Below are 27921 nucleotides of genomic sequence, written 5' to 3' on the forward strand. Positions count from 1 at the left end.
AAACAGTAAATAATGCAAAGTATTCAGTAAGCAGTAAAATGATTAGTTATTATAATCCTAGAGATTAAAATGCGACAAAAAAGTAGTGCTTGTACATGAATTCTATCTCTTTCAAACACAAAAGTATTTTTTAACGTTAACTGCATCTACCCTTTGACATGAAACCAAATAGAACTGCATATTGTCTATTTATAACCTAGCATAACAAGCATGTAGACTCCAGCCCAAGTCAACTCAACTCTTCCCTACTCAGTCAGGAAATGGTCTAAGAGTTGGAGCTCTAGGACATAGGCTGTGTCCCAATTCGGGGGCTGCGTTCTTTGAAGGCTGCATTTTAAGACCGATTGCGTCACAGCAGCGCGACTGAAAAGGCTGTACCGATTCAAAGGTTGCTTCAAATGCAGCCCCAAAATGCGACCTTATTTCCGCTGGTTTTTAGGGATAGAACGAATGTATCCTTCACAGCTTTGGCTATCCCAAGATTCATTGTGCGCCTGTAACGGCTTGAAATTTTAGTTAAATAAAAGTATGTTATTCTAAAAACGGTCCATTTCAGTGTTTTAATATGATATATGATGCTGTTAATTAACATTATTGTGTTTTACATTTATAAGGTTGGTTAATTTAAAATACCGTTGGGCTGTTTTAATCTACATAAACGTGTCAATGCTCTAAAATAAAATGTCATTTTTCTGGCTCCGCATTTGTTTAAAAAAAAAACAGAAACGTCTCTGCTGTGTGCTGCTGCTGTCATCACGCAACATGAGCAGCAGGTGACGCAATTAGGAGCTCCTCGGCGAGGCTAGGGCGTCTCATTTCAGTTCGCTACTTGGGCGTTTGAGGCTGCGTGCTTTGAAGAACAAGTCCTTGTTTTAAATCCGCAACCTTAGAAGGTTGCAGCCCCCGAATTGGGACACAGCTATTGTTTGCGTTTCTCGGTCGGTGACCTGCCAGAGTTCTTAAAGTCAAAGCGGTCATTCCGAACGCGGAGGATTGTGATCTTAAACTCGGTTGCAACTAGCATCAGTTATGGGGATGTTTAATTTACAGCAGATTAATCTAGATATTAACACTGACTGGAGATTAGCGTTTACAGCCACAGCTTGCGTCGCAGGTGCGTTAATATTCTTCAAGAAAAGCATCAACAGTCGGAAAATTCAGAAGAAAATACTGAAGGCACGGCAAAGACGAGAAAAATCATTTCATGATGCTTAACAAGCTTTGCAGCAATTTAAAAAGACGGTAAATGTTATATTTTTATTCATAAAATCTTTGAAAATGTTTGGACATTTTATTTGTCCACACATATTATTTTCCTAGTTTTTCTGGTCGGTCTATAGTTTTCTTTTTCTGTGAATGTTATCTCTACATCACGAATGCCTGGAAACGTTTTGGGATTAAATAATTATTTGGTTAAAAGCAAAACCCTGAATTATGTCTGATCTCACTTCATGTTGTTATAGTAAATAAAATATATGAATTTGTAATTAGAAGATTACATGTATTTATAATAAACAAGTAAGATACCATTCCAATTTACTATTTATAGGTATGTGTTTAGGTGAAATTATAATTTTTGTTTAGCTCTGTGAAATACTGACAACATGTCCTCCAAATAAAAATGATACTTTTAAATGCATTTATGTAATTTTCCAGAACCCTGACTTTAAGAGCAGTTCCATAGTCTCTCTGTCTTTGCCTGATCTCACTGGAAAACTCAAGGATGGAGCACTGGAGCCAGATGCCGTGCTTTACGCCTTTATGGAAAAGGTTGTAACTTCTTTACAATTGTGTCTGTATGTTTCTAGATTCGTACATTTGCAATTAATGTTAAATTGACTTTCTTATCTAGCCTGATAACAGAGCAGCGTTTGTTGAATGTGTTGAGTGTGTCAGCTCGACTGAACAATGAAACCAAATAATTAATCACTTACGCAATACACTATTACTGCTAGAGTCCTGCATGTGTTGCAAAGAATTACACATTTACAGGATATTGCAAAGTAAACACTTACATAGAAGTAGGTAAAAATCTGGAATTTAAAATATATATTTTTAAGTATATAACCCGGAAAAAACATTGGGATTGTAAGAAAACAAATAAAATAGTCAAGATTCTGTGTCTAGTGTTTGTTTAACACTAGATGTTAACAGAATTTGTATGTAAGGTCAGATTGCATGTATAGAGGGTATGCATTGACGTCACTTTCCCACGTGAACACGCCGGGACACGGTCCCTTGAGTGGTAAAACTAAGGCAAAATGGCTGCGTTGAATAGGGGGAACAAAATCCGGGACTAAAACACGCAATTATTTGCTGAAACTACAAGCAGCTGGACTACTACAAGCAGCTGGACTTGACGGTGATCCTTACGACTACCTTATGATTTACAAAGGAATCAGGTGTTCTTAGACACTGAAATGTTGCGCGGAATTGCGTTTCCTGATATTGTAACCATTAATTTTGCCCAGTGTTTTACCACTCAAGCAGGCGCGTTCCGGCGTGTTCACGTGGGAAAGCGACGACACGTGCATACCCCCATAGAAGCACACAAAATATTCTGTATTATCATATTTTTTCGTGCCAGCTCTAATCCATGCTGTCATTAAAGAAATGGGGTGAATGTATTTTTTTAATTCAACTTTTCAGTCATATTGGTACACTGATAATATAATTTGTAATGAAAAAGTTTCATTCAAAAAAATAAAATAAAGACATATTTGTGCCTGTACCTCGTTTCACTACACAGTAAAATCGTCAGTGTTAAAAAGGTCAAATTAACTCTCGCAGTGTTTGTATAATCCACACTTTTTATATAAACACTGTGAGAGTTAATTTGACCCTTTTTAACACTGGCGATTTTGCTGTGATTTGAATGTCTGGCTTTAAGTATATCTATCCATTATGCTACTGTCATTGTTACGGTGTACATCAGACCTAACTAGGGGTGTAACGGTTCAAATTACTCACGGTTCGGTCTGTCACGATTTTAGGGTCACGGTTTTGGTTCGGTTCGATTTGTGCTATGTTCAGGAAAAGGGACTACTGACAAATAAAAATAAGAACAAATAATCAAGCTACAAGTAACAGCACCAATAAAACAACAGAGCAAAGCAGAAAATTAAATAAGATGCTGTATATATACCTTTTAAGGTAGAAATGGATTAAAGTAATCAAATAAAACATAACATTGCATATGTACAAATTAAATAAAGACGAATCATAATTGAAGTTACAGAAGCTATTGAGTCACAAGCAGTGAGTGATTTCCTTGACTTTTAACAGACAGCAGGAATATGCTGCTGTCGCTTTAAGAGGAATGAAACCGATCCAGTACACTGATACTGTACACATGCGTTGTTTTTCGTCCGTTTCGTCCGTTCACTTAAGACATAACCTACTATGTTTGTTAAGATACTCGACAAGAGGGGCATGTTGACCTACTTCGTGTGTGAATTTGTCCGTTTAAGCGCTTCAAAGACAACTCAATATTTGCGCCATGTCTGAGATTTTACTTGTGCGCGCTTCGGATCTTCTCACAGTGCGCAAGCGAGTTTTCTTCTGCATCATCTTGCACTTAAATGTTTAAATTGGCAAGGCTTTAATGAGTGTAGTTTAAATAGAAAAATGTGCTGTTCAGGTCTCACCTGCACTCGCGCGCTCACAACACCCGGATGATGAAAGCATAAATGAGTGATCATATTACAGCATACGTCAATCCTATTGAAATTTGTCTACGTTATTTGATTTGTTGTAGGTATTAAATGTGTATCCATCGACAAACATACATTAGCTGAACTTTGTCAGTCTGTTTTATGCATTATAATTTGTAACGAACCATATTATAAATGCGTCATCAGATTTAAGATGAGCCGCACCGTGTGCCGAACCGTTGGTGGAGAACCGTGCGGTTCAATTATTTACCGAGAACCGTTACACTCCTAGTCATCAGATTTAAGATGAGCCGCAGTCCAACGCGTCGAACTGTTGGTGGAGAACCGTGCGGTTCAATCATTTACCGAGAACCGTTACACTCCTAGACCTAACACAGCATTTTTTACAGAATTTGCTGATCTGTTGACAACATTGGGTTTAAAATTTGGATAAAAGCGTCTGCCAAATGAATAAATGTAAACGTTGACCAGAAAGCTTGTGACTTTTTGTCTCTGTTGGATTGTCATAATTTGACACAGTTTGTTCATTTTGCTACTCGTTCTCTGGATTTAGTAATTGCACATGTAGACTGTGTATCAAAACTTTCATCATTTGATGTTGACTTTTCTGACCATTCTGCTGATTTTTATTTATTTAGAGGTACTATGTTCTAGAGTGCTTGTACTGTCTCATTCTGTAAATGGCAATCAATTAACCATACTGTTTTTTGTTTTTTATCTGTTGATGGAGTTTTTGCACGTTTACTTCCAATGTTGGCTTACTCTGTTGTGGGAAGGTTGAGTAATTATTTTGTTTTTTCCCGTATTGATTACTGTAATGCCCTTCTTATTGGAGTTTCCAAATTCTACATTAACAAACTTCAACATTTGCAAAATTCAGCTGCAAGAATTCTATCTGTGGCTAGATGCTCATATAACTCCTGTTTTTGCCTTCGTTGCATTGGCTCCCTGTGAGATTCCGCATTGATTTGAAAGTTCTCATGTTAACATATAAGGCACTGCATGGTCTGGCTCCTCAGTATTTGGCAGAGTTTTTAACACCTTATACACCTACTCGCACCTTGCATTCTTCCCAGATGGCTCTTCTAGTTGTTGCTAAAACACGGTTGCGTTCTAGGGGTGATCGAGCTTTTTCATCTTATGCCCCCAAATTGTGGAACCCAGTTGACATCAGGGAAGCAAATTCGTTAGGTATTTTTAAATCTGGTCTTAACACGTTTTATTTTAGGCTGGCTTTTAATTGATTTTTGGTTTCTAGTGTTATGTAATGTAATCATGTAACTTTTGTGTTGATTTATATTGTTGTGTTTGCTTTGAGAAAGCAACTTTTAAAGGCGCTTTATAAAATACATTTATTATTATTTCTAATGGCTTAATATGGACCCCGCTTCTTTATTTTGTTTATTAGCTAATGCTGTGATGTCATTATTTACTGCTGTGATGAAAAAAAAACACATTTTTGTTGAACCTTTCTGATGCTGGAATGAAACCAACATGTCTCAAACCGATGCTGATGTGTGTTGTGCTCCAAAGGCTCTGCAGGTGAATGACAAACTGAATTGCAACACCGAGATGCTGATGGGTGCCGTGGAGCAGCTTAAAAACATTGACACTCATAAGAATGGGCTTCTGTACGGCGTACCAATCAGCATCAAGGATAATCTAGGATATACGGTAAATCCAAAAGAACTGTGCACATGTGTGATCGGTCTTTCTGTCTGCAGTGTGTGTAATTTCCTGATTGTGCGTGCAGGGTCATGACTCTACATGTGGAGTTCTGTGTAAGTTGGATCAGCCTGCTGTTATGGACAGTGTGGTTGTTGCTGTGCTGAAGAGACAGGGTGCCATTCCTTTCGTCAAGACAAATGTGCCGCAGGGTCTTCTGAGGTGAGTAAACGGCCAGCATCATTGTTGACCATGTGCAACTTGATTTTTAAAGTATTCACGAGTGATGAAAAAAAGATGCCAAATACATTAAAGGGGTGATAGGACACGGCTATATAATGCAATGTGTATACACGATTTAAGGTTCAAAAACGCTTTATTTTCCACATACCATGCATGTTTGTATCTCCTCTTTGCCCCGCCTCTATGAAACACGCAGATTTTTAACAAAGCTCATCGCTCTGAAAAGCGAGGTGTGCTATGATTGGCCAGTTAACCAGTGCGTAGTGATTGGTCGAATACTGCAAGCGTGTGACGGAAATGTAACGCCTCTTACCATAGTTGGAACATCAGGTTCCAAAGCAATTGTACTGACAGGTACGCCCACCTTACTTGCATATATATTTGGGCGGTCTTAGTCAAATCATACCACGAAATGACGTAGATTTGTGGGGGTGTGGTTACACGAGGTGTTTCAGGCAGGTCTGGGTGAGCATTCGCGTTTAGATAGAATGCATCTTCTGTTCAGACGCTTTAATTTTTGCAATTTTACGTGTCTAATACATGCATGGGCAACTTATAACACACCAAAGACACAGAAAAACACGTATTCGCACCTTACGACCCCACAGAAATGGGCAAGTTTTACTAAAACAGACATAATGACAATCATACGGTGGTTAAAATAACAGCATTAGTCCAAATAAATACTGTAAATAAAATATAAAGGTAAAAAATGTCAGTAATTGTCTTTATAATAACGTTACAATAAAATAAATCATAGTGGTGCTTTAATATTCTTTCTTTTAATTTTCACAAAGCAAAATATAATATTTTTTTACTTTTGATTTTTGTCTCAACTATAACCTGAATGCCACTGGTATTAACTTTTAAGTGTGGTTAGATAAGACTTGTGTTCTTCACATATCAGATGTTTCAAGAAGTGCAGAGGTCATCCAGTAAGTTTTATCTTCAGTGCTAATGACATACTGTGTATTATGACCCCGTTACAATGCAACGAGTGATAAAAATGCAGACATTATGTAAGAGCAGCTGGATTTGAAGCGGTAAGCATGATTTTAAGATAAAACTCCTCATCTACTGCTGTAAAACAAATGTAAAGTGTGATTTTACCACCGGTCATAAAACACACGGTTGACATCAAACACTTGCGCGCCGCAGTCATTAAACTTTTTATGAGAGGTGAAAGTTGATTTAATAATATTTATATAATAATATTTCTTATTGACTAATATATTTAAGATTTCTTTCCAAAGCTGAGGTTCAGTTTACAAGCCAAGCACAAGTATTTAACATGCATTCATGCATTCATGCATAACATGCACAAGTATTTAACATGCATGGGAAGAATAGGCCCATTTCACAATGACGTCACTTAACTTCCGCCTTTTCGCAAAGCAGTGCATCGCAACATCCATCTTGCAACAAACAAGAAGAAGAAGAAGAAGAAGAACTTCCGTTTTGCCGTCGCGCTGGAATCTAACAAAGTGAAAAATAAACTGACAGAACACTTATTCAAGTACTTATCCTAGCACCTTCGCTAACACAAAAATAAAACAAAACACTTACCTTCATAATCAAACAGGTACCGTTCAACGAAGAATTTGTATCCTTTATCTAGCTTTGATCTTGTCGTAAGCAAATATTTGTCTGCAAGATGTGGTACATCATGTAGCCGTATTTGTGGCAGCTGTGCAAGGGACTCCGTTCTGAGGCGCTAGTGGTATTAATTGGGCGCTAGTATTGTAATTCTTTGTTACTTGTAATCTACATATCTGTCATACTCCCATGTTGGTCGGAACTGCACCCAAGTTTTTCACCTACTGTTGCACTTGCGTATATGGTTGAGTGACAATAAAGGGATTTGATTTGATGTAGTTATGTGGTCCAACCCATGTTGACTTTATTACATGATACCAGCACATCACACATAGATTACTTATTCTCAGGTTACTCTTACATTGTACTTGAAACATCACTACTGGCACTTCTTTTCTGTGTTTTAAATGAATTATTATTTAGTGCACAAAGCCATGGAAAAAATTAAGAGACCACTCCAGTTTTGCCTTTAATCAGTTTTTCTGCACGTATTGAGGAAATTCCAGTATAGAGTCTGTTGCATTTCAACAGAAACAAACCTCAGGAATGACGTAAAGTGACACAACAGCATGCGAAAAACATAAGAGACTTCATAAAAATTGAAAATAATATATATACAGCTGTGGGAAAAATTAAGAGACCATTTAAAAATTATTTTCAGTTTTTCTGAATTTACTATTTATAGGTATGTGTTAAGGTAAAATTATTAGTTCTGTGAACTATAACTGTTATGATTCAGTGTGTTCCCCTTTGGTTTTTGCACTTCGATGTTCGATGTTGTAGTCCTTTGTAGTTCTTTTGTTCATTGGTTCCCCTTGATTGGTTTACCAGGTGTGTCTTGTTTCCTTGCTGTGGCGCTTTTCCACTGCATGGTAACTTCAGGTTTAGTACGACTCGGCTTGGAACAGCTCACTTCACTTCGGCTCAGTTTGCTTTTCCACTACAATTTAGTACCGCTTCAACGTGGGTGGGATTATAAACTTATTGTCATAGTTGCGCCGCCTCTACTGCCGTAGCATCATTGTAAACGCGACACAAACAAACGTACAACACATGAATAATGGAGCATATCGATGGGAACAAAACAAAATACTGCTAAAAATACCAGAGAGTTTATGAAATCATTAAGCAATGAGCAGATCATTTGGTTTGATCGACAGCGCACGAGGGTAAGCAAATCTTGCATTTAGCATTGCGTTAAGGGTCTCAATCTACAGTATATTACAGTCACAAAGCATATAATGAAATGCCAATATTACGTATTAAAATGCATGTTATTGTGTTGCAAATCCAATGAGGCTGGTAATGATTCTCTCTGCCCAATCAGTGATCTGTGTGTAAACACATCACATTTTGGTATCGGTACAGTACACTTGGAACCTTCACCGAGGTGGTACTAAAAAAAGTATCAGGTTACACCCCAGTGTTTTAGTTGTCCTTTGTCAGTTATTGTACCTGTTATGTTTAATGTTACTTCATTGTATGTCTCGTGTATTTTGGATCTTATGTTACTCTTTGGACCTTAGTTATTCTGTGGACTTTAATAAAGTACCTTTTTACTCCATTTGGATCCTCTCCCGGTTTTCCTGCATGCCCAGACATAACAGAACAACTGACCACTTATTGATCCAGCAGTCCGTTTGGCCCATCTTCGCCAAGGTAATAATTCCCTCGAGGACCATGTGCAAACTTTCTTGGACATTACTTTTTTTTCCCTTATTTCTGGACTGGGTGCTAATTGACAAACGTGGCGCAGTTTATGGACTATGCTCTTTCGTCTTGTGGGTCCCCAAGGCGGAGGAGGTTGCCCCTAAACTTTTTTTTGAGGGGGGTGGGGGCAGTAAGCCTGCAGTTCCCATGCTGATGGTGGCCAGCCCAGTACCTGTTCGCAAGATTGCCGCCAGTCCAGAGCCTGCTCGCAAGATGGCCGCCAGTCCAATTCGGTTCTGTTATGATTCATTCTGTGTTCCCCTTTGGTTTGTGCACTTTTGTTATTTCCTGTTCCCTGTCCCATGTTTGTAGTTCTTTTGTTCATTGGTTTCCCTTGATTGGTTTCCCAGGTGTGTCTTGTTTCCTTGTTAGAGCCCTCATTAGTTCTGTATATTTAAACCCCAGTGTTTCAGTTGTCCTTTGTCAGTTGTTCTACCTGTTATGTTTAATGTTACTTCATTGTATGTCTCGTGTATTTTGGATCTTACTCTTTGGACCTTAGTTATTTTGTGGACTTTAAAGCGGCCCTAACACACGCGGTTTCTGCCAATCTCATATTAATTTTGAGCACCTATAGAGTAGTATTGCATACTTCGTATCTTCAAAGAGTATTTAGTTTGATCACATATATAAAAGATAGATACAGCTGTACGATTTCTTCCGAAAGCATACGGTGCGTGCAGGGGGGAGGGGTAGGCTGAACTAAAGCACGTGTGCACCCATTGCCAACAAAACACAGACATCAGTTTCACTCACCGCATGCGGTTCATGTCCGGCATCTGTTAGCGCTGGGACGGCTCCATATATCAGTTTCAAACGATCTCCAAATCCAGCATTATATCCACCGTTTATATAACATTCATCACCCAAATGCAGTGAACAAACAAACACCTGAACTTCGCAAACGTATGCTCTCTCTCTCTCTCTCCTGCACACAAGTGAAAGTGACTTCTGCGCATGCTCCTTCTCCTGCTCTCCTTGCTGCCACGTGGGCGTGCCGCATGCTTTTCCAGGAGAATTGTCCAATTAGGACTAAGAAAAATTGTTACGGAACAGTTTTATATGTTCGAAAAAAACTTTCCGAAACATGTACGATCGCTGGGGAAGTGTATCAAGCACAGAAATACTATGTAATACGCCCAACTCGTTTTTTGACAAGTTGACCATGTTAAGCATGAGAAGACAGCACGTTTAACATTGTAAAGAAGTCAGAATGCATGACACACCGTTGCACCACCCCTTTAATAAGGTACCTTTTATACTGCATTTGGATCCTCTCCCTGTTTTCCTGCCTGCCCAGACATAACAATTAGTATTAATATCTAAATTATATCAATATTATATCTCCAAAATTTCAAATACAAATATTATTTATATTTGCTGCAAATGAAAACTGGAAAAACAGGTGAAAATACTGAAAAAAACAGCAAATAAAAAGTTCATATTCACTTTTAAGCAATGCAACAATAACATATACATGTACGTGTAAAGCTCAGAAATTATTCATGTGATATTTTTTTGTATGACCTCAATTTTTCTCACAATTTTCATGTGCCTCGTCATGCTGTCAGTCTTTCACGTTGCTGTTGGATGACTGTGTCATTCCTGAGGTTTCATTTAGTTGAAATTCAACAGACACTGGACTGGAAGGGTCTCTTTTTTGTTATTTGGGCTATATTTTTTAAATGTTTGTTTAACAATTTTTTTCTGTACAGCTGCTTTGATAAGATGCGACTTGTAAAATGCACTATAAAAATAAACTTGAATTGAAATAAAATTGTAACCTGCCCAAACCGCCTGTTTCAATCCACTTTATAGCTATGACTGCAGTAACCCCATTTATGGACAAACTAAGAACCCCTTCAACCTTCAGAAGACCTGTGGAGGTTCATCCGGAGGAGAAGGGGCTCTAATTGGTGGAGGCGGGTCCATCCTGGGTCTGGGGACTGACATTGCAGGGAGCGTTCGGATCCCAGCAGCCTTTTGTGGGATTTGTGGACTTAAGCCCACATCAAACAGGATAAGGTTCTTTTCTTTCATCTGTGTTAGATATATACTGTATATATAAACATTTCTTAATTTATACTTGAATTTTCCTGCTTTTAGTTCCTGGCTAATTTCTTTCAAATCTATGTAGTTTGCGTGGAGCCAGTTCTTGTGCCAGAGGCCAGAAATCAGGTACAGCACTTTACCCAGTCATCATAAACCTCATGAATTAGCATCAATGTGTTATTGCATCACGGTTTTGTGTTGTGTTGATGTGTAGTGTTGTCGTCGATCGGCCCCATGGCGAGGGATGTTGAGAGCTTGGCATTCTTCATGCAGGCGCTGCTCTGTGAGGACATGTTCACCTTGGACCCCACTGTCCCTCCCATACCATTCAACCGCAAGGTCCTGAACAACATCTAGCACACCAGAAGCCAGTCTTGTAGATCTGTGTATGTAATCTGTAATGTGAATGTGATTTCTTTCCACTAATTAAACAGGTGTATGAGAGCTCAGAGCCCCTGAGGATTGGTTATTTTGAAACAGACGATTACTTCCAGCCGTCTCCAAGTATGGTCAGGGCCTTCAGGGAAACCAAGGACCTCCTGGAGAAAGCAGGACACACGGTACACACAGCTAAACATGTTTAATTCTCTGATGCATTATTAAAGCTGCAGTCTATAACCAAAGACTAAAATAAAGATGGATGACCTGCCTACATATCCTTCCATAGTAGAAAATTGAAGGCAGGATGTCCCAGAAATGACTACTGACAGTGATTCATTTTTACAGTTTAATAATAAAGTCTTCATGAGTCATGACCATATGCAGTCTTTCTATCTACAAAAATAACCCCCCACACACATATTATCGCCATTACATGACCTAACCTTTACTGTTGTTCTTATATTTTATATTCTGTAACTAGAGGACATCATAGGGGTAATACAAATGTTAAAAATACAAAAATTTTTGGGTGAACTGTCCCTTTAATTTGTCTTACTGTACGTTTACACCGCCGCCATCGAGAGCGTCAAAGTGGCTGGAAGTCATTCATTTTCAATGTGAGCAGCGGCGCCGCACCTCTTGGCCGTTGAGGGCATCGAGGAGAGTTGAAATCAGGTCAACTTTATGGTAATGAGCTATGACGCAGTTCGGCGGCAACCAATAGGAACGTAGAAGTCCACCGCTTGAGAGGATTCCAGAGAACGCAGCCCTGTAAACTTTGGTCTACGTCAGAGCGCCAGAGCGTCCACGAATCTTTCTACAGCGTTGTTGGCAGGGCGGCCAGAACGATTTTTGATGCTCCCGACGGCGGCTGTGTGAACGTACAGTTAGAGAAGCATTATGGTCAGATGTTGTGATGTGTCCTCCACCCTTCAGCTGGTCCCGTTCAAATTTCCACGGGTCTTCAACGCCGTGCATGATATGATTGTGAAAGGAATTCTAGCTGACGAAGGTGCGACCCTCCTCAAACATATGTGAGTTTTTTTATCATCTCCTCAAACATCTTGTGTAAATTGTTAGTAATGTCAATAGATGCGGGGTAATAAGGTTGTAATAAGGTTACAGAATACCTGTTAGGCATCGAGAAGCATACAGTAAGTTAGGGATATCCAGCCTTGCTATCATTAGCTGAATGTTGTAACTGACCAATCAGAATCAAGAATTCTAGAGATATGTGTATTTTATAGACCGTTTCATCGGACGCGCGTGTCGGGACTGAAGTTTACTTCTGGTCTGTGTTTGGCTAGTGTCTAATAATATAACTATTTATATTTTATTTATGTTAATATTAATTTGTATTATTATTTTATTGTAATCGACACAATTGGTTTGCTTGCATAACATTGAAACGATGTTGATATCAGCTCTGTGAAATTACGTGACAATTAACATTTAACATAATAAACATTAAAAATTAACATTAAAAATCTTAAAATACTTAAAACTAATAGATAAATTAGCCTGTGTATATAATAATTTATTAAACATCACATTATGTTACATTGTTTTATTATGTATATGAAATATTCACAAATACATATTTAGAGCATATAAACCTTCTATGCAATACTTGTATAAAAGCCATTTACTCTCAAATACACACAGAGGTATAAAAGTCAAGTATAGGCTACTATAAATAGTGTAAATTTACAAATTAAGTGCAATCTTTTATCAGGAATAAAACTGGTCATGTTATTTTGTACCAACTGTGTATGTCTTATATATTCTGTGAGGCACACAAGAGGATAGAACATTAAGAGACTGACAGCCTCAGATGCGATTCACTATTATTGATTCTTTTCTATAAAGTAAACAAACCAAACTGGACTGTGACTCCTTTGCGTTCCACAAGAACAAACAAACTTTGTGTGAATTTGAGGAACCAGCCCCAGTTCAAGTTAACTTAAAAGCCCAAAACTTACTGTCAGATTCTGGAAGATAAATTCTTCAAACAGTGTTACAAGTGGAAGTGGTGCTGGTCCCTCTAGAGTCACTCTCAACCTATCTGTCTTCCTGTTAAAGAAAACCTGAATAAAAGGCATCGCTTTATACCCCTGTTAACAATTAAAAGGAAGTTGCACCTATGCACCTGTAATGGGGAATATGTAGAAAATATTTTAGTCTATTCTACTACAAACTCCACAAACTGACAGGTGCTCGGTTTTACTTAATAATATAAGGTTGCAAAATTCCGGCAATTTTCAAGGCTGGAAACTTTCCATGGGAATTAATGGGAAAATATGGGAATTAACGGTAATATATGGGAATTAATGGGAATAAACAGGGAATTTACAAAATTGCAGGTTACCCTATAACAGGGAACTTAAATGTAGTTGAATAAAAATCTTGCAGATGAATCTTGGTTAAAACAACCAGATTTAATGCAATTTCAGTTGAATTTCTACCCTGCACAATTATCAATCCCATCCCCACAGCACACTGCTTACTGCAGGGCTATTGAGACCACACCCCCTACATGCACTTCCATAACATAACACAACGCAGATCATTTCTTGAATCCTGCACACAAATGAATGTAAAAAATGTCCTTAAATATTACACAAATTTATGTTTAAAACCATGTGCTGTGAGACTTGAGAGCGCTGGTCACCTGGGTGGGAAATCCCCATCTTTCAGACTCTGACTACCATAGGAATATTGAAGCCACAGTTCTACATTTGAGTTCGAAGATTACATCCAATACAATACAATATATCAAATAAGTTTTGATATAACATGGTTAAATATATTTTATCTATGGTATTAAAGTTTAACTAGCAAATACCAAAATGTGTTTATTCAGTAGCTAGCCAGCCAGTAAATCCGATATGTTAAATGTAAGTTAGCACTATTTCATTGACAATTTATGAGGCTAGCTAACACAAGCTGTGATGCTTTTTCTTGTACTTTCTGCTAGCCAGTTTTCTGTCATCATACAGAACGGCTACTGGTCAGAAGTTTGGACACATTACTGTTCTAAATTATTTTGAAAGAAGTCTCTTATTCATCAAGCCTGCTTTTATTTAATAAAAAATGCAGAACAAAACAGTAATATTGTAAAACATAATAGTTTTCTGTTTTAATAATTTAAAATATAATGTATTTCTGTGATGCAAAGGTGAATTTCCATACCCATTATGCCAGTCTTCAGTGACACATGATGCTGATTTCATCAAATTTTGTGCGGCATAATATTTTTTATAATGTGTGATAATTTTTTCTTTGAATAATAAAAAGTATTTATTACTATTTGTATTTTTAAACAATAAAATGCAGACTTGAATAATGATCACTTAAAATTGTAATGTATCCAAACTTTTGACCAGTATTGGAATCGCGGCGAAATTCCTGAAGGAATCTCCCTATATTCGATTCGCCATCCAAAGCCTCCTCCAAACACATTAATGTATTTCGTAAATCCACATAACGAATTACAAACAAAATCCATTTAATTATTCTCAAAGCATGTACATACCTGTCCAAAAGAAAGAGAGCAACCTTGATATCGTCTTTCAGACCCTTTGCCTGCCGGAGCTGTCTCCATCATGTAAAAGCTGAACCAATGTTAATTCGAGTTTATCCTCTTTCATGATCCAGAAGTTTTTTCGTCACTGCTTTTTCAAAAACTGACTTTCATTTTGTAGATTTACTTGTTGTCGGTTCCGCAGGAAACTTTTGATTGTTGCTGATTGTCCGCCATTCTCCCTACATTGACACAGCGGACGTGAGCGCGCTGATGACATATGATGTCTGTGTGAACAGGGTGCGCAGTGGTATGCAAAATACTTTGGCTGAAAATGTACACATGACCAGTCACAGCGTTCGGCCAGAACGTTTTGATTGGGCGAACAATTTTTGGTCCTACGCCTTTCACGGATGATATATAATTATAAAATATTATTTGACAACAATACTTTTTGATTGCTATCAGGATGTAAAGAGATTTGCAAACAGCATGACAAAAAAAAATTCTGGACAGGATCACCTATCCTGCCTTTAACTTCTCTTACACGCTTGAATGAACAAAAACACACAAGATTATGCCAGAAAGCACATTTTGTCTAGTATTTTCGCAAGCACAGTCTTCAACGAGTTAAATAAAGTTTTTAATGAATGCAAAGAGTAGTGAAAATAGGAAGCGTATTAGACTTGTGATTTCACACAGCATACGTCAGCAGTGCGTATTTATTTCGGCGCACATGTTAACAGATGCGAGCATTCATACCTAATGCTCGTGGCGCAGAAGCGGCGCGTAAGAAGCAGTGCAGCGATCATTTTTGCGCCGAGTCTATTTTTGCTGTGCTGCTCACGCTCAATTAAAGCGACTTAAAAAACGTAAATGTTATGCTTATATTGCATATGAAGGAGTGGAAATCGATGTGTGAGGGAAAAGCGATCGCATCACAAGTCAGTCACTCTCTCCCATGGTGAGTTAACCCTTTAGTGACTTCATATCCTTCAAAGTATCCATGATGGCTTTTTAATTATAACTTGTACTACGTAGATCTAAAAGAGCATGAAACAGGCGGATATAACAAATCATAGTTATGCAATCTACTTCAAAAGCGCTTTGATGAAGTTCTGGAAGATATTTTGCTCATTGATGTATTTAAATAACGTAATGCGAAATTGCATTGTTTTACTGTGCTAACAGTTAAGGCAAATTTATGGTTCTGCGTAGGACCCTACGCAGAGCCGCGTACCCTACGCCGTAACCTGACGCGCACCTCTCCAAAAATGTAACAACGCGTCAACTCAACGCGGACCGCAAGCGCTGTGATTGGTCGGTTTGGGAGCATCGTACTTCCTTCTACGCATTTCTGGCGTCTTCTCTGGCATCTTCTTCCGGCAAGTTCAGAGTCCACAAAAGAACAACATGGCGAGCATCGACATCGACCAAGTTACTGAGCGTCTGATTGAAGAGGTTTGGAAATACACGCATCTGTATGACTCCTCTTCGGCAGACTATAAAGACTGTCAGATGGCGGCGAATTCTTGGAGAGAGATTTCCTCTAACATCGGTTTGGAAGTTGCGGAATGCGTGAAAAGATGGAAGAACACCCGGGACAAGTACGTTCGCCTCCGAAAGAAACTCGCCCCTAGGAGCGGGGACCCAGGCGGGAAGAAAGTCCCTGCCTTTTATATATTCCTTTCTTGGCTCGCACCGCATATAAAACACCGGGTCACCGAGTCCAACTTTGATGAGGTAAATATAGCATTTCCTTTGTGTTGTGTTGTGTTTAGGCTAGCTATCAATGCTATCACGCCGTACATGGCATACTGATGCGTACTGAACAAACGTAACAACGTAGTGATTGCAATGTAATATAATGTGTTTATAGTTCTGTCTAAAAAATGCAGAATATATTAGCTGTATGTGTAATGCACTAACATATTTTATTTTGCTACTCTTTTCAAAATCATAGGGTTGTAGTGATGCCAGCAGCACAAAATCCTCTTCCTCATCATCCTCATCAATGTTTACTTCCAGAGAAGTTGCCCTCCATCCCGAGCCATCTCCTTCACCTCCCGAGCCATCTCCTTCGCCTCTCGAGCCATCTCCTCTGTTCCCCAGGCCATCTCCTTCGCCTCTCCAGCCATCTTCTTTGTTCCCCAGCCCAAGGAATGGACAAAAACGGAACAGGAAAGAAACCGATGATTGGATGCAAGTGCAAGTTGCCAGGCTAGAGTCACAGTTGGAAGAACGGCGAGCAGAGCTCCAACAAAGACTGAGCCAAAACAGCGATGAAAGTTCCCGGTTTGGCAACACTGTTGCTGACTTTTTGCAACATCTATCTGTTTCCATTCTTCAAGAATGACCTCTTTTAGAGACTGGATGCTGGATGTGTTCATTGAGATATTGTTTAAAATGTTACTTTTCAAAGGTTGTGTACTCATTTACGCTGAGCACTGTAGTTTGCATTTGTTATATTGCATAGTTGATGGAAATAAAGAACAATAGCATGACTTCATAACAGGTATTTATTAATGTTTACATGTCAATTACAGCTTCTTTACATTTACATCAACACAAATTATTGACCAAGTTGACCACGGCACACAATCTGGTTCTGCCATGACACAATTCCATTGGGTGATTGAAAGAAGGCCATTAGATCATTGCGCACACCAATTTCAGCTCTACTGGAGCGTGCCCTTGAAAGGTTACGTGGATCTAGAGGTTCAAATACATTAGTGTCCCCTGCCACCACCCTGCACCACTCTCCTAGCTGAGGTGACCCTGTAGTGTCCGAGTCTGTGAAATTTGCAGGGATGTACTGTATCTATTCACTGCTGTGTTGACCTCATCAGTGTATGCCAGGAAGTTGTGTAAAACACAACATGCTTTGACGATGTTGACAGCTTTGTCTGGCCGACACTCTAGGGGTCTTCCTAGGATCCGCCACCTTGCCACCAAAATGCCAAAAGCATTCTCAATCACCCGTCTGGCTCTGGAGTGACGGTAATTGTAGATCTGCTTTTCCCTGGGCAAGTTTGTCCCTATGTAGCAAAACAAAAAGCATTGATAAATAGGTAATTACTTTGTGTAAAAAAAGCTGTGAACACGTATAGGCATTATTATTATTATATATACACACATTTACACAAAGAACCATTACACTTCATTTATAGGGCCTATGACATACCTGGAAAGGGACGCATTAGGTTGTTGTGTAGGGGGAATACAGCATCACCAACTATCACATGTGGAATTATTACACCTGTCCCACGAAAATTGGCTGGTGGGGGCAGGTCCAGTTCGTGTTCCAGCAGCATAGAACCAAATCGACTCTCCTTGAAGATCCCACCATCACTTTCTCGCCCGTATCCCCCTACATCCACCATGGTGAAGCGATATCTGGCATCGCATGTGGCCATCAGAACAATGGAGTATGCGCCTTTGTAGTTAAAAAAGTCGCTCCCGGCGTGTGGTGGCGCTTTTATGTTGACATGCTTTCCGTCTACGCTGCCAACACAGTTTGGAAAGTCCCACAGTCGCCAAAAATCAGCAGCAATATTTTACCATTGAGCGACTGAAGGGCATACAAGAAACTATTGCTGCAGTGCTTTCCACAAAGCTTTACAGATCTCAGACACTATGGCAGAAACTGTGCTAGAGGCCAGTTTGTAGCTAGCCGCTACAGCCTGTTGGCTTCCACCTGAAGCTAAAACTCGAAGGGTGATTGCCAGTCTCTGCGTAATATCTATAGGCATACTGTGCGTACACTGGTGTGTAATAAATGGCTTTACACGACGAACCAAATCGTCAAATCTACCTGCAGACATGCGAAGATATCTGAAATGCATTTCTTCGTCGATGTCTCTCAGGGGCCGGACAAGCACAGAAAATTCGCCCTCCATCTGTCTCGTCCGGTTCACAGGTCGTACATACCATTTCCTTCGATGCCTTCTCTGGTTTCTAGCTTTTTGTTTAAGTAATTTAATTAAAAGTAACTGTTTTTCTACTTCGATCAGCTCCAACTCCATTAAGATGCGATCAGCTTCCATTGTCGTTTGCATACACTAGCATACACACAAAACATCGGCGAAGAAGAGCAAACCCGTGAAAACACAAAGAGCCAACTAGCGTTGCGGTGGTGTAATTGCAGTACGACGCATACTCTCAACGCAGAACCATAAATGTTCACGACGGCGTCGTCTACGTACGTAGGCTACGCCATAGGTTATGGCGTAGGTCCAACGCACAAGTATAACTTAGGCTTTACCCAGGCAGAGCGGTGCATACGCTGCCGGTGTGAAAGGACAATGGGCATGCGCTGCTAACGCTCTCCCTACGCGCTGCTCACTCGTGTAGTATGAAAGGAGCCGCATTCTTAAATGTGCTGCTGTGACTCCTGTCACTAATGTTAATCAAAGAACTAAAGAAAGTAAGAAATCAATGTGATTTTGTAGCTTTAATGAGGATTCTTCTGTATTTCATGTATTTAGCAGTAAATGCTGTAAAGTGTTTGAGAACTTTATTAATTTTCTTTATGGAAGGGCACACTTATAATGGGTTTGATTAGTAGATTTTTTTTTTTTTAATAAAGACATCAGTTGCAAAGACAACAATATTAGAATGTTGGCTTTCATTCATAAAATGATGCTGTTAAAGAAACGTGTTATTTCTACATTCATTTGGAGATAACATGTGAAATTATTAGAATGTAAAAGTATATTTAAAAACATAAAAGCTGTGCGTGATTAGTTAGTTAAATTATTTTTATCGATTGACAGCACTAAAATCAACATGTTAAACAAAATAAATAGTGTATGTTTAATATCACTATACGTGTGCGAATGGTTTGTTTATGTTGTCACTTTGAAACCGTCTATACTGATTGAGGTTTTTTTTATGGAGACTCATGATGTGTGTTTGTGATTTCAGGGAAGGGGGGCATATTGACCCAACACTTCGAGCTCAGATAAAACCATACAGGCTCCCAAAGTTTGTCAAGACGTTTCTTTCCGTTATTCTCAAGCCTATTGTGAGTTTTAATCATTTCCTGCCTCTCATTTGCTTTTAGCTGTCTATTTGCAAAAATATTCAGTCTAATCTGTTTAATCTGTCATTTTGTTTGTGTTTTCCTCTGTCTCCAGTTTCCACGGATGTCTGCAGCCTTGAATTCAGTCTGTGGAGTGAGGTGAGTTACAGAGCAGCTGAAGTCTGTGTATTGTTAAAAATGTATTGTTCCATGAATCCTTAATGCTTTAGACAAATTCTGACCAGCCCATATCATGCCAGTTTGTAACTATTTCACAGGGTGACGTATTTGTATGAATTTGTACAAAGTATTTTGTGTGTGTTAATACAATCTGCTTTTCCCCCATTGGTGGTTCGCTGTAGGTCTAGGGGTGGAGCTTCAATCTTGCTTTTTTACAATAATTATTGTGTAATTACTGTGTAATTCACATTATGCAACTTCATATGAAACCACCATCCCATCATATTTTCTATTCTTCATTTACAGATTTGCCTACCTAAAGCTTATTAACAATGTTTTTCTTTCTTTTCAAAGGTCAATATCAGAATTATGGGAACAACATGCAAAAGTGGAGGTAGTCTAGTTTCATGTTATTGTTCTGGTTATGAGTTACTGTTATTAGAAACTTTTCCTCTGATGACGTATCTTTACTCAGCCAACAGCTGTTGCTAAATTTCCATTTGCTTTATAGATGGTTTAATCGGACGCACACGTCTGGCCCGAAGTTAACTTAGGGTTCTGTGTTTGGTTATAATAAACCATTTTATTTTATATTTATTTTATTGTATATTAATTGTATTAAACTACATTAAAACGACTTAACTGTTATTGATTCTTTGCGGAGGTCTACCAGAAGTTAAGTTTGGGCCACATAAACGGTTGTTGCCGCTGAAACCGTCTATAAGCTTAAGATTTACATTACATTTACATTTAGCAGACGCTTTTGTCCAAAGCGACTTACAAAGAGTTCAGGGAGCAATAAGCGATAGGTCATACAGGAGCAATAATACAATAGGTGCTAATACAAAGTGTAACGAGGGAGGAGGGACGAGAGCCGTGAGGGAACGGTGCGAGGCCGGTGACACGAGTGACAATGAGTGTCAGCTGCGCGTTGCACCGGTCTCGCATCTCTCACGGAGGAGATCGGAAGCATAAAAGGACGAGCGACAGGAGTGTACAACGAGAGAGGACCAGACCTGGACATTGTGTTAAGTTTTATTTATGTTTGTGTGGCCGGCAGTTGACCATGAGGTAGCTGTCGGCCCTTTACTTTCGTTTTGTTGTTTGTTTATTTGATTAAATATCGGTTTGAATGTTCGCCGGTTCCCGCCTCCTTCTGGTTGACCGGACTGAGTTTGGAACAATGTTCCACCAGGAAGGAGTTGTGAAGGAGAATGAGCGGGAAAGCGGTTTACTGCCCTTTTGAGAAGGCAATACAAGACGCCGCTCGTTTGCTGAACGCAGGGTTCTTGATGGGGTGTAGGAATATAGGAGAGTGTGCGTCTTAAGATCTAGTGTCTTGCAGATGCAATGCGAGCTTTTAGATTTAACTCGTTCAACCGGTTTATCCACAAACCAGAAAGGTGTTGCTCAGATACATCCATGGCAGATTTACACAAGAAGCACTGTGTCAGACCAGAAATCCAGGCTTTGTGTACTGTATGTGTTCTAAATTACCAAATGAGCTACAGAAACATTTCTGTAAAAAATAAATTCTTTATAATTTGCAGGATTACATTCATGAGGTGGTAGCAGATTGGAGAAGACTAAATCTGGATGTTCTGCTGTGCCCTATGCTTGGACCAGCCTACAATTTCTTCTTCTGTGGCAAACTCACCAGTACTGTTTTACCTTAAATTTAGAGGCCATCCACACGGAGACATGAATAGCAGTATATGTAAAGATTTTGTATCGTATCGGCGTTTCATCCACACAGATCCCGCGTTTTGGGAGCCTGAAACTGCCATTTTTTAAAACCGGGTCCCAGAGTGGATAAATCTGAAAACGCCACCCTTGCGTTTTCGTGTGTGCGGCCGATCCGTATATGTTTTTAAACGATGATGTCATCACCCCAGCACGCAAAGTTTATGCATATGCTCCAAATCTTCTCTGTTTTTAGTGTATCTTTGTGACAGAATTACAGCGCCACATACTTATTTTAAGTGTATACTACATCGTTTTGAGTCGGCCGTGAAAAGGAAAAAAATGATCGGACGAAATCGGACGAAAGCTCTGGCTTCGTGTGGATGTGGCTTCGTGTGGATGTGGCACTACTGTTAGTTTACCACACAGATTCCTCCTAACCAGGTTTGATTTAAGGTTAATGAGACAATATTATTTTATCTTGCTCAAACAGATTTACTCAGACAGAGACAAAGTATGACCTAAATAATGACCTTTTTTGTTGCTATCAATTGCATTATGTACCGTCTCCAGTCAGCAAATATCCTTTGGTGCAGATCTGGCCCAAATAAACTGCTGACCTGTGGCCCACTTAACAAAGTGTTCTCTGGAGAGTCCATTTTTAGACAGATTTTTTTAATGAGCGTTGTTTCATCGCTAAACCATTATCGCTGAGGAAACCCCACTTTTTTTACGAATGTGACAGCTTTATAAATGAAACCATTTACTAAATCCTTAATCGCATGCAATACTGACACAAAATGGTACATATTTCAATAAAAGAACTTTAAAATGTCAAAACCTCACTTACCTAAACATGAAAAGTTATGAGGAAAGAAGAGAAAGGTGCTGTGTGGACTGCAGGATGGACTGTTTTCCGAGTACAATCCAAATGTCAGCCACAAGTTGATGTTTCCCACTATGTGCCTCATGTGTGGTTCTCATGTGTTCATTGTTATCTGGGCCATATACCCCAAAACAAGATGTGAACCAACTGAACATTCCTGCCATTTCTAAAGTTATGGCAAAACGAATTTGGCCCATATATGTTCAGCCATGACAGATGATTTTCACATGTGGCCAAATATGCTTGCTATCTGTGTCAATGAGCAAAATATTGTTGCAGCATTTATTAATATTTAAAATTATTTCATCGTTTTTTTACTCGACTCTCATGTCATTCTAAACCAGTTTGACTTTCTTCACAGAAAGTCTTTCTACTAAACACAAAAGATGTTTTGAAGAATGTCGGTAACCGAACAACATTTGGCCCCAATGACTTCCATTGGGCAGAAAACCGATGAGCCATTTCTCAAAATATCTTCTGTTATGTTATGCAGAAGAAAGTCTTATATACAAATTTGTAAATGACGTGAGGATGAAAAATGATGATAGAATTTGCTTATTAATTTAGCAATATTGTAATGCAAAGTTTCAAGAGTTTGATAGAGTTTCAGCGTTTCACATTCTGTCCAGCCCTGTGCAGTATTGGGTTAATGAAATCATTTGTTGGTGTTTTATAGTTAAAAATCTCTGTAATGAACCTCTCTGTTTCTCCTCTGCTGAAGGTGTTCTGAGTAACACCGGCCTTTTTAACCTGCTGAATTTCCCAGCTGGGGCTGTGACCGTATCCACAGTGACAGAAGAGGACGAAGCGCAGCTTAAACAGTACAAGGGTTGCTTTGGTGATATGTTGGACAAACTCTTTGTAAAGGCAAGTTTTCACAGAGATTGGTTTACCATTGGTGTTGTTGCATAAAATTAATGTATTTTAATTATGTGCATTGTGCTGTAATAATTCAATGTGTTGAAAGAGAAACATTACGCTCATTGTTGTGTCTGGTGGTGTCCACCAGGAGGCAGCATATTCATAATTACAAAATGGGACCAGGGATACTGACATATTTAAGACCTATAAAGTTTAAAGTACTTTTTTGTACTTGTGTCTAAGTATCAGGATATTATGTTTATTGTGTCTATATTACACTTAATTATTTTAGATTTTATTTGAAATTTTATTTTGTATTTCATGTTGAACTCATTGTTTACCCTTGAGATTTAGTCAAAACATGCAAACACACACGTAAATACATTTTCGATGTGAAACAATGAACAGTTTAATATAGTAGATAATATAGTAGTCTATCCTGTTAATTTGGACATAATTGGGCTCAAATATAGCATAGGTTTTGACTATACTTGTGGTGGACAGTGTTTTGAGAATGTTTACATACTGTACATATAGTAAAACTATAATAGTACTATTATAATACTATAAAACTTGCTAGTAAAAAAGTTTGTTTGCTAGTTTTGTTTAGCCTGGTTTGGTTTTTGGTTATAGGGATTATTATAGTCTGATTTAAAATAAATAATCTATAAAATGTCCTCATTGATGTGTGTGTGTTTCAGGCAGTGGAAGGTGGTGTGGGTCTTCCTGTGGCAGTGCAGTGCGTGTCTTTGCCGTGGCAGGATGAAATGTGTTTACGTTTCATGAGAGAAGTAGAGCAGCTCACGGCCAATAACAAACACACCAGACGACATTAGAGACTGAACATCAGTACATTGTCTACCAAAGTGGTTCTCAAACTTTTTTGTTGTAAGGCTTCCTTCATTAGTTTAACAGATTACAAAACTAAAATTGTATTTAATACAAAGATGATGATGATGATGATGATGATGTTTACTACAAATGGGAGATTTTGTGCTGAATAATCAAGAAAAAGCAGCCAATCAGAGCTCGGCACAGAAAGTTTTTTTATACACTTTAAAAAGCATCCCAGTGTGAGACCTCAAGAAGCTGCTTAATGAAATGAAAAAAATGTTTTGCACATTCTAGGTAAAGGATGCTAAAATAATTCTTCTAATGTTTTTATAATTATATAATTACAATAATTCTAAAATGTGAAAATACTAATAAGTGATTAATTCAACTTGTGAATGGCAGTGTAATTGTTTACTGTTTAACTGTTTACAATCTGAAATAAATTGGAACTGGAATTGAATCTATCACAGCTTAGTTGGAAAACCATTTTCCTGTTTTGAGTGTCGCTGGTCCTAGGCTGTCCTCATCAGACGAGTCCTGTTTATTTTCTGTACCTGAAATAATGACTTCAGAAAGCTGTAGCTGGAGTTAATGACACATGACGCCATCACCAGCAGCCAAATGTAAATATTAGTTTGGGATTTATGTATGTTCATTTACATTAGTCATCTAGGATGGAGGCCCATTAGGGACATTTTGATTTTGTCTCATTTCATTATTCTCATTCTTGTTCCATTGTTGAAATGATCCGGAACTCTAATCCAAGCCTGAGTGTGGAAATGTAATCAAGAAATACATCACTTGTATTGTGGAGACAAATACAGAATGCCGTTAAACCTCTGGCATAGGGAAGGTGAAATAATGGGAAAACGTGCTCATTAATTTTCCCAAAATTATTCAAACGTTCCAAATATGATTTTTTTATTTTGAAGGTGAACTTTGCCTTTGGGGCGACACCACTATTAATACTATTTTTCATGTTTTTCCTTATGGATTTACATGTTGCTTATATACTCAAATCACGTTGGTTGGGGGGTGGGACAAAAACCACAAGGCACATCCTAAATACACCTAAATACAATGCTGAAGTTCATATTTTTGTTCTCTGAGTATCCAAGTCTGTACCAGATGATATTCCCATTCCACAATATTAATATTTGTTGTTTATACAAACGGCTATCTGAAAAATCATATACTAACTCATTACGTTGGCAGATATTCTGTATCATAGCAACCAAAGCATCTTCAGTAGCATTTTCAGAAGAGCATTTCAGCCGCTTAATAATGCTTTGGTGGGCACAAGACCTTATACCAAAGGACCTGAGTTATATCTAGGGATCAGAACAGTGCTCGAATTGAAGGGGGACTGGGGGGACCCGGGACCCCCCATAAGGCATTAGGGACCCCCATAAGAAGTAAAAAATAGACTTAGGGTGGTCCCTCAGATATTTTTATTCGAGTAAAAGTGATCATGACAAATGTGATTAAATTCATGCAATGGATATGGTAAATTTCGTGAATTAATTATTTACAATAATTTATATTGAGTTTGTTTATGGGCTAGTTGTCATGTCTCTTTAAATTTGAAACGCCCCGCCCCACAGCTAAAGACCGCTAAACGCAGGACATCGTTGACATGACTGCTTGATTAGCGTCGCTCCGGTGAAGCTATCTTCAGCTACAAAATTAAGAATAATAAACCTCCACTCGCAGTCGGGAAGAGGAAGCTTCTTACATACTTTTTTGAGGGGTAATTTTCTCTCTCTGTATATGTTTCCACTATATTTATCAATTCCATGTCGGGGCTTTTGCATTCCTTGCGTAAATTATTGTTAGGCCTGGTTCTGGCGTGCTAGAGATCTCGGTGAAGACGAGTGACAGCTTTTAGTAATTATAAAGGGAGTGCTCGTTGTGCGGTTTCTGTGCTATATATAATCCATTCAGAATTGTATAAAACTTGTTTTTCATGCTGCTAAAACCAACGGCCACATACACGCTGCGAAATTTCGGGAATTACATCGGCATATAAATGAGGGATTCACTCTTGAAATAGCTATGATTGACATATTATTTATAGCCATAGTTAGTTCCTGAATAAAGCAGACTTTTGGACTGAAATGGTTGAATAGTCTTCTGACTGACAGACTCGCTCATAACAGTCCCTTGCCGCCACCTGCTGGACATAACTATGTAAACTGCACTGAAATCGTTGAAAAATAATCCCCACAACACTAACACACAGACTGACAACCGGTCTTGTCACAATTTATGTATTTAATATCTAATAAACTAGTTTCTTGCATTTAAACAAGTCTTTTGGAACAAACATTATTATCACAAACTGTTATGGATAAATGTGTTGACTTTTGAGAATATCCTGCGGAAGCCTGAAAGCCATCTGAACATTTTCTACTGTTTTTGAGAAATTTGAATGTATTTTGATGTAACATGCTTTTACGGATCTTCAAGCGCCTCATGACAAAAGCCTGTTCTTTTATGTAAGCCTGTTTTTAATAAATAGTATATAGTTATGCATATTATGATCAAATATATTATGTATTTTGTATAAATTGTATATTGCGAGACTAACCCCCAGCCCCACCAAAAAAAAAGTCTCATGGGGGGACCCCCATAAGACTTGATTCAATTCGAGCACTGGATCAGAATATGCCAAGAGGTCAGAATATGCGCGACCACCAGTGGTGTAAAGTATTTGAGTAAATGTACTTAGTTACTTTACTTAAATATCTTTTTGGCTACTTTGTAGTTGTACTGAGTATTAAAGATATTAGCACCTTTTACTCTCTACTTGACTACATTTTTTCATAAGTATATGTACTCTTTACTTCACTACATTTGTAATTACCAATGCAATAACACATTACATTTTGCATGGCACCTAACTTTTTCTGCAGCAGTTTATTTCTGCTACAGAAGAAGCAATATTGCCATTTACAGGGCATTGAAGGTACTATATCTTGTGCATTTTTGCCCTTACTTACTGAAACTTGTCAACATGGCTTCTTTATGTGAATGCGGGTGCATTATCAGGTAGCTGACATCGCTGGTGTTTTATGTGGGAAGAGGACATGACTGCAGCCAGCGATAAGGCCAAAACCAGCATGTCCAATGCAAAAAGGCTTTGACTTTTTTACTTAACATTATTTTATTTATGCGTTTTATTGAAGAGACCTTTTTGAAGGATATTGGTTTCCTTATGAGCACTTGAGTTTAACTGAGACTTGGGTGTTTGTAATAGACGTAGGCTATGGTGTCGACCTTGATTTTTTTCAATTTTGAGGTGTTCAGTTTGATGCGATTGCTCTCCTCACGAATCAACCGTTTCTTGTTTTTCACTGACGTGTCTCTCAAGTGTTGAGGACTAGTGCTGCTTTGAGCCTACATTCAGTATGAGTAAAATACTCAAGTACTGTTAAAATCAGATACTCTAAGACTTTTACTCAAGTCGTTTTGGAATTGGTGACTTGTAACTTGTAATGGAGTAATTTTCACTGCAAGGTATCTGTACTTTTACTCAAGTATGGTTTTCAGGTACTCTTTACACCTCTGGCGCCCACCCATTCCAACTTTGAGTTTCGCAAGGGCACGC

At 38.6% G+C, this 27921-nt stretch overlaps 2 protein-coding genes across 2 annotated transcripts; one reads left to right on the forward strand and one right to left on the reverse strand.

Moving 5' to 3' along the window:
* The first annotated feature begins 409 nt into the window (after nt 1-409).
* LOC130556900 (fatty-acid amide hydrolase 1) lies at nt 410-24788 on the forward strand. Its single transcript, XM_057338248.1, has 15 exons — nt 410-1242; nt 1657-1770; nt 5208-5348; nt 5428-5561; nt 10707-10913; nt 11026-11066; nt 11155-11279; nt 11375-11500; nt 12258-12355; nt 19771-19870; nt 19983-20026; nt 20402-20441; nt 21598-21706; nt 23338-23487; nt 24183-24788. The coding sequence occupies exons 2-15, from the start codon at nt 1762-1764 to the stop codon at nt 24311-24313; spliced, it is 1455 nt and encodes a 484-aa protein (XP_057194231.1). The 5' UTR covers nt 410-1242; nt 1657-1761; the 3' UTR covers nt 24314-24788.
* On the reverse strand, nt 17608-18260 carry LOC130556901 (putative nuclease HARBI1). The gene is made up of 2 exons (XM_057338249.1): nt 18029-18260; nt 17608-17882 (listed from the first exon to the last, which is right to left on the reverse strand). The coding sequence occupies exons 1-2, from the start codon at nt 18258-18260 to the stop codon at nt 17608-17610; spliced, it is 507 nt and encodes a 168-aa protein (XP_057194232.1).
* Nucleotides 24789-27921: the final 3133 nt, after the last annotated feature.

The sequence above is a fragment of the Triplophysa rosa genome, linkage group LG7 (assembly GCF_024868665.1).
Source record: "Triplophysa rosa linkage group LG7, Trosa_1v2, whole genome shotgun sequence".
Classification (NCBI taxonomy): Eukaryota; Metazoa; Chordata; class Actinopteri; order Cypriniformes; family Nemacheilidae; genus Triplophysa; species Triplophysa rosa.

What these genes read in the sequence shown, in the direction of transcription:
- LOC130556900 (XM_057338248.1), top strand. An exon ending in GTGCCGCAGGGTCTTCTGAG is followed by an intron (nt 5,562 to 10,706) that starts GTGAGTAAACGG and finishes TCCACTTTATAG; the next exon opens with CTATGACTGCAGTAACCCCA. An exon ending in CAAACTCTTTGTAAAGGCAA is followed by an intron (nt 23,488 to 24,182) that starts GTTTTCACAGAG and finishes TGTTTCAGGCAG; the next exon opens with TGGAAGGTGGTGTGGGTCTT.
- LOC130556901 (XM_057338249.1), bottom strand. Translation starts at nt 18,260, where the DNA reads ATGGCCACATGCGATGCCAGATATCGCTTCACCATGGTGGATGTAGGG. An exon ending in CCTAATGCGTCCCTTTCCAG is followed by an intron (nt 17,883 to 18,028) that starts GTATGTCATAGG and finishes TTTGCTACATAG; the next exon opens with GGACAAACTTGCCCAGGGAA.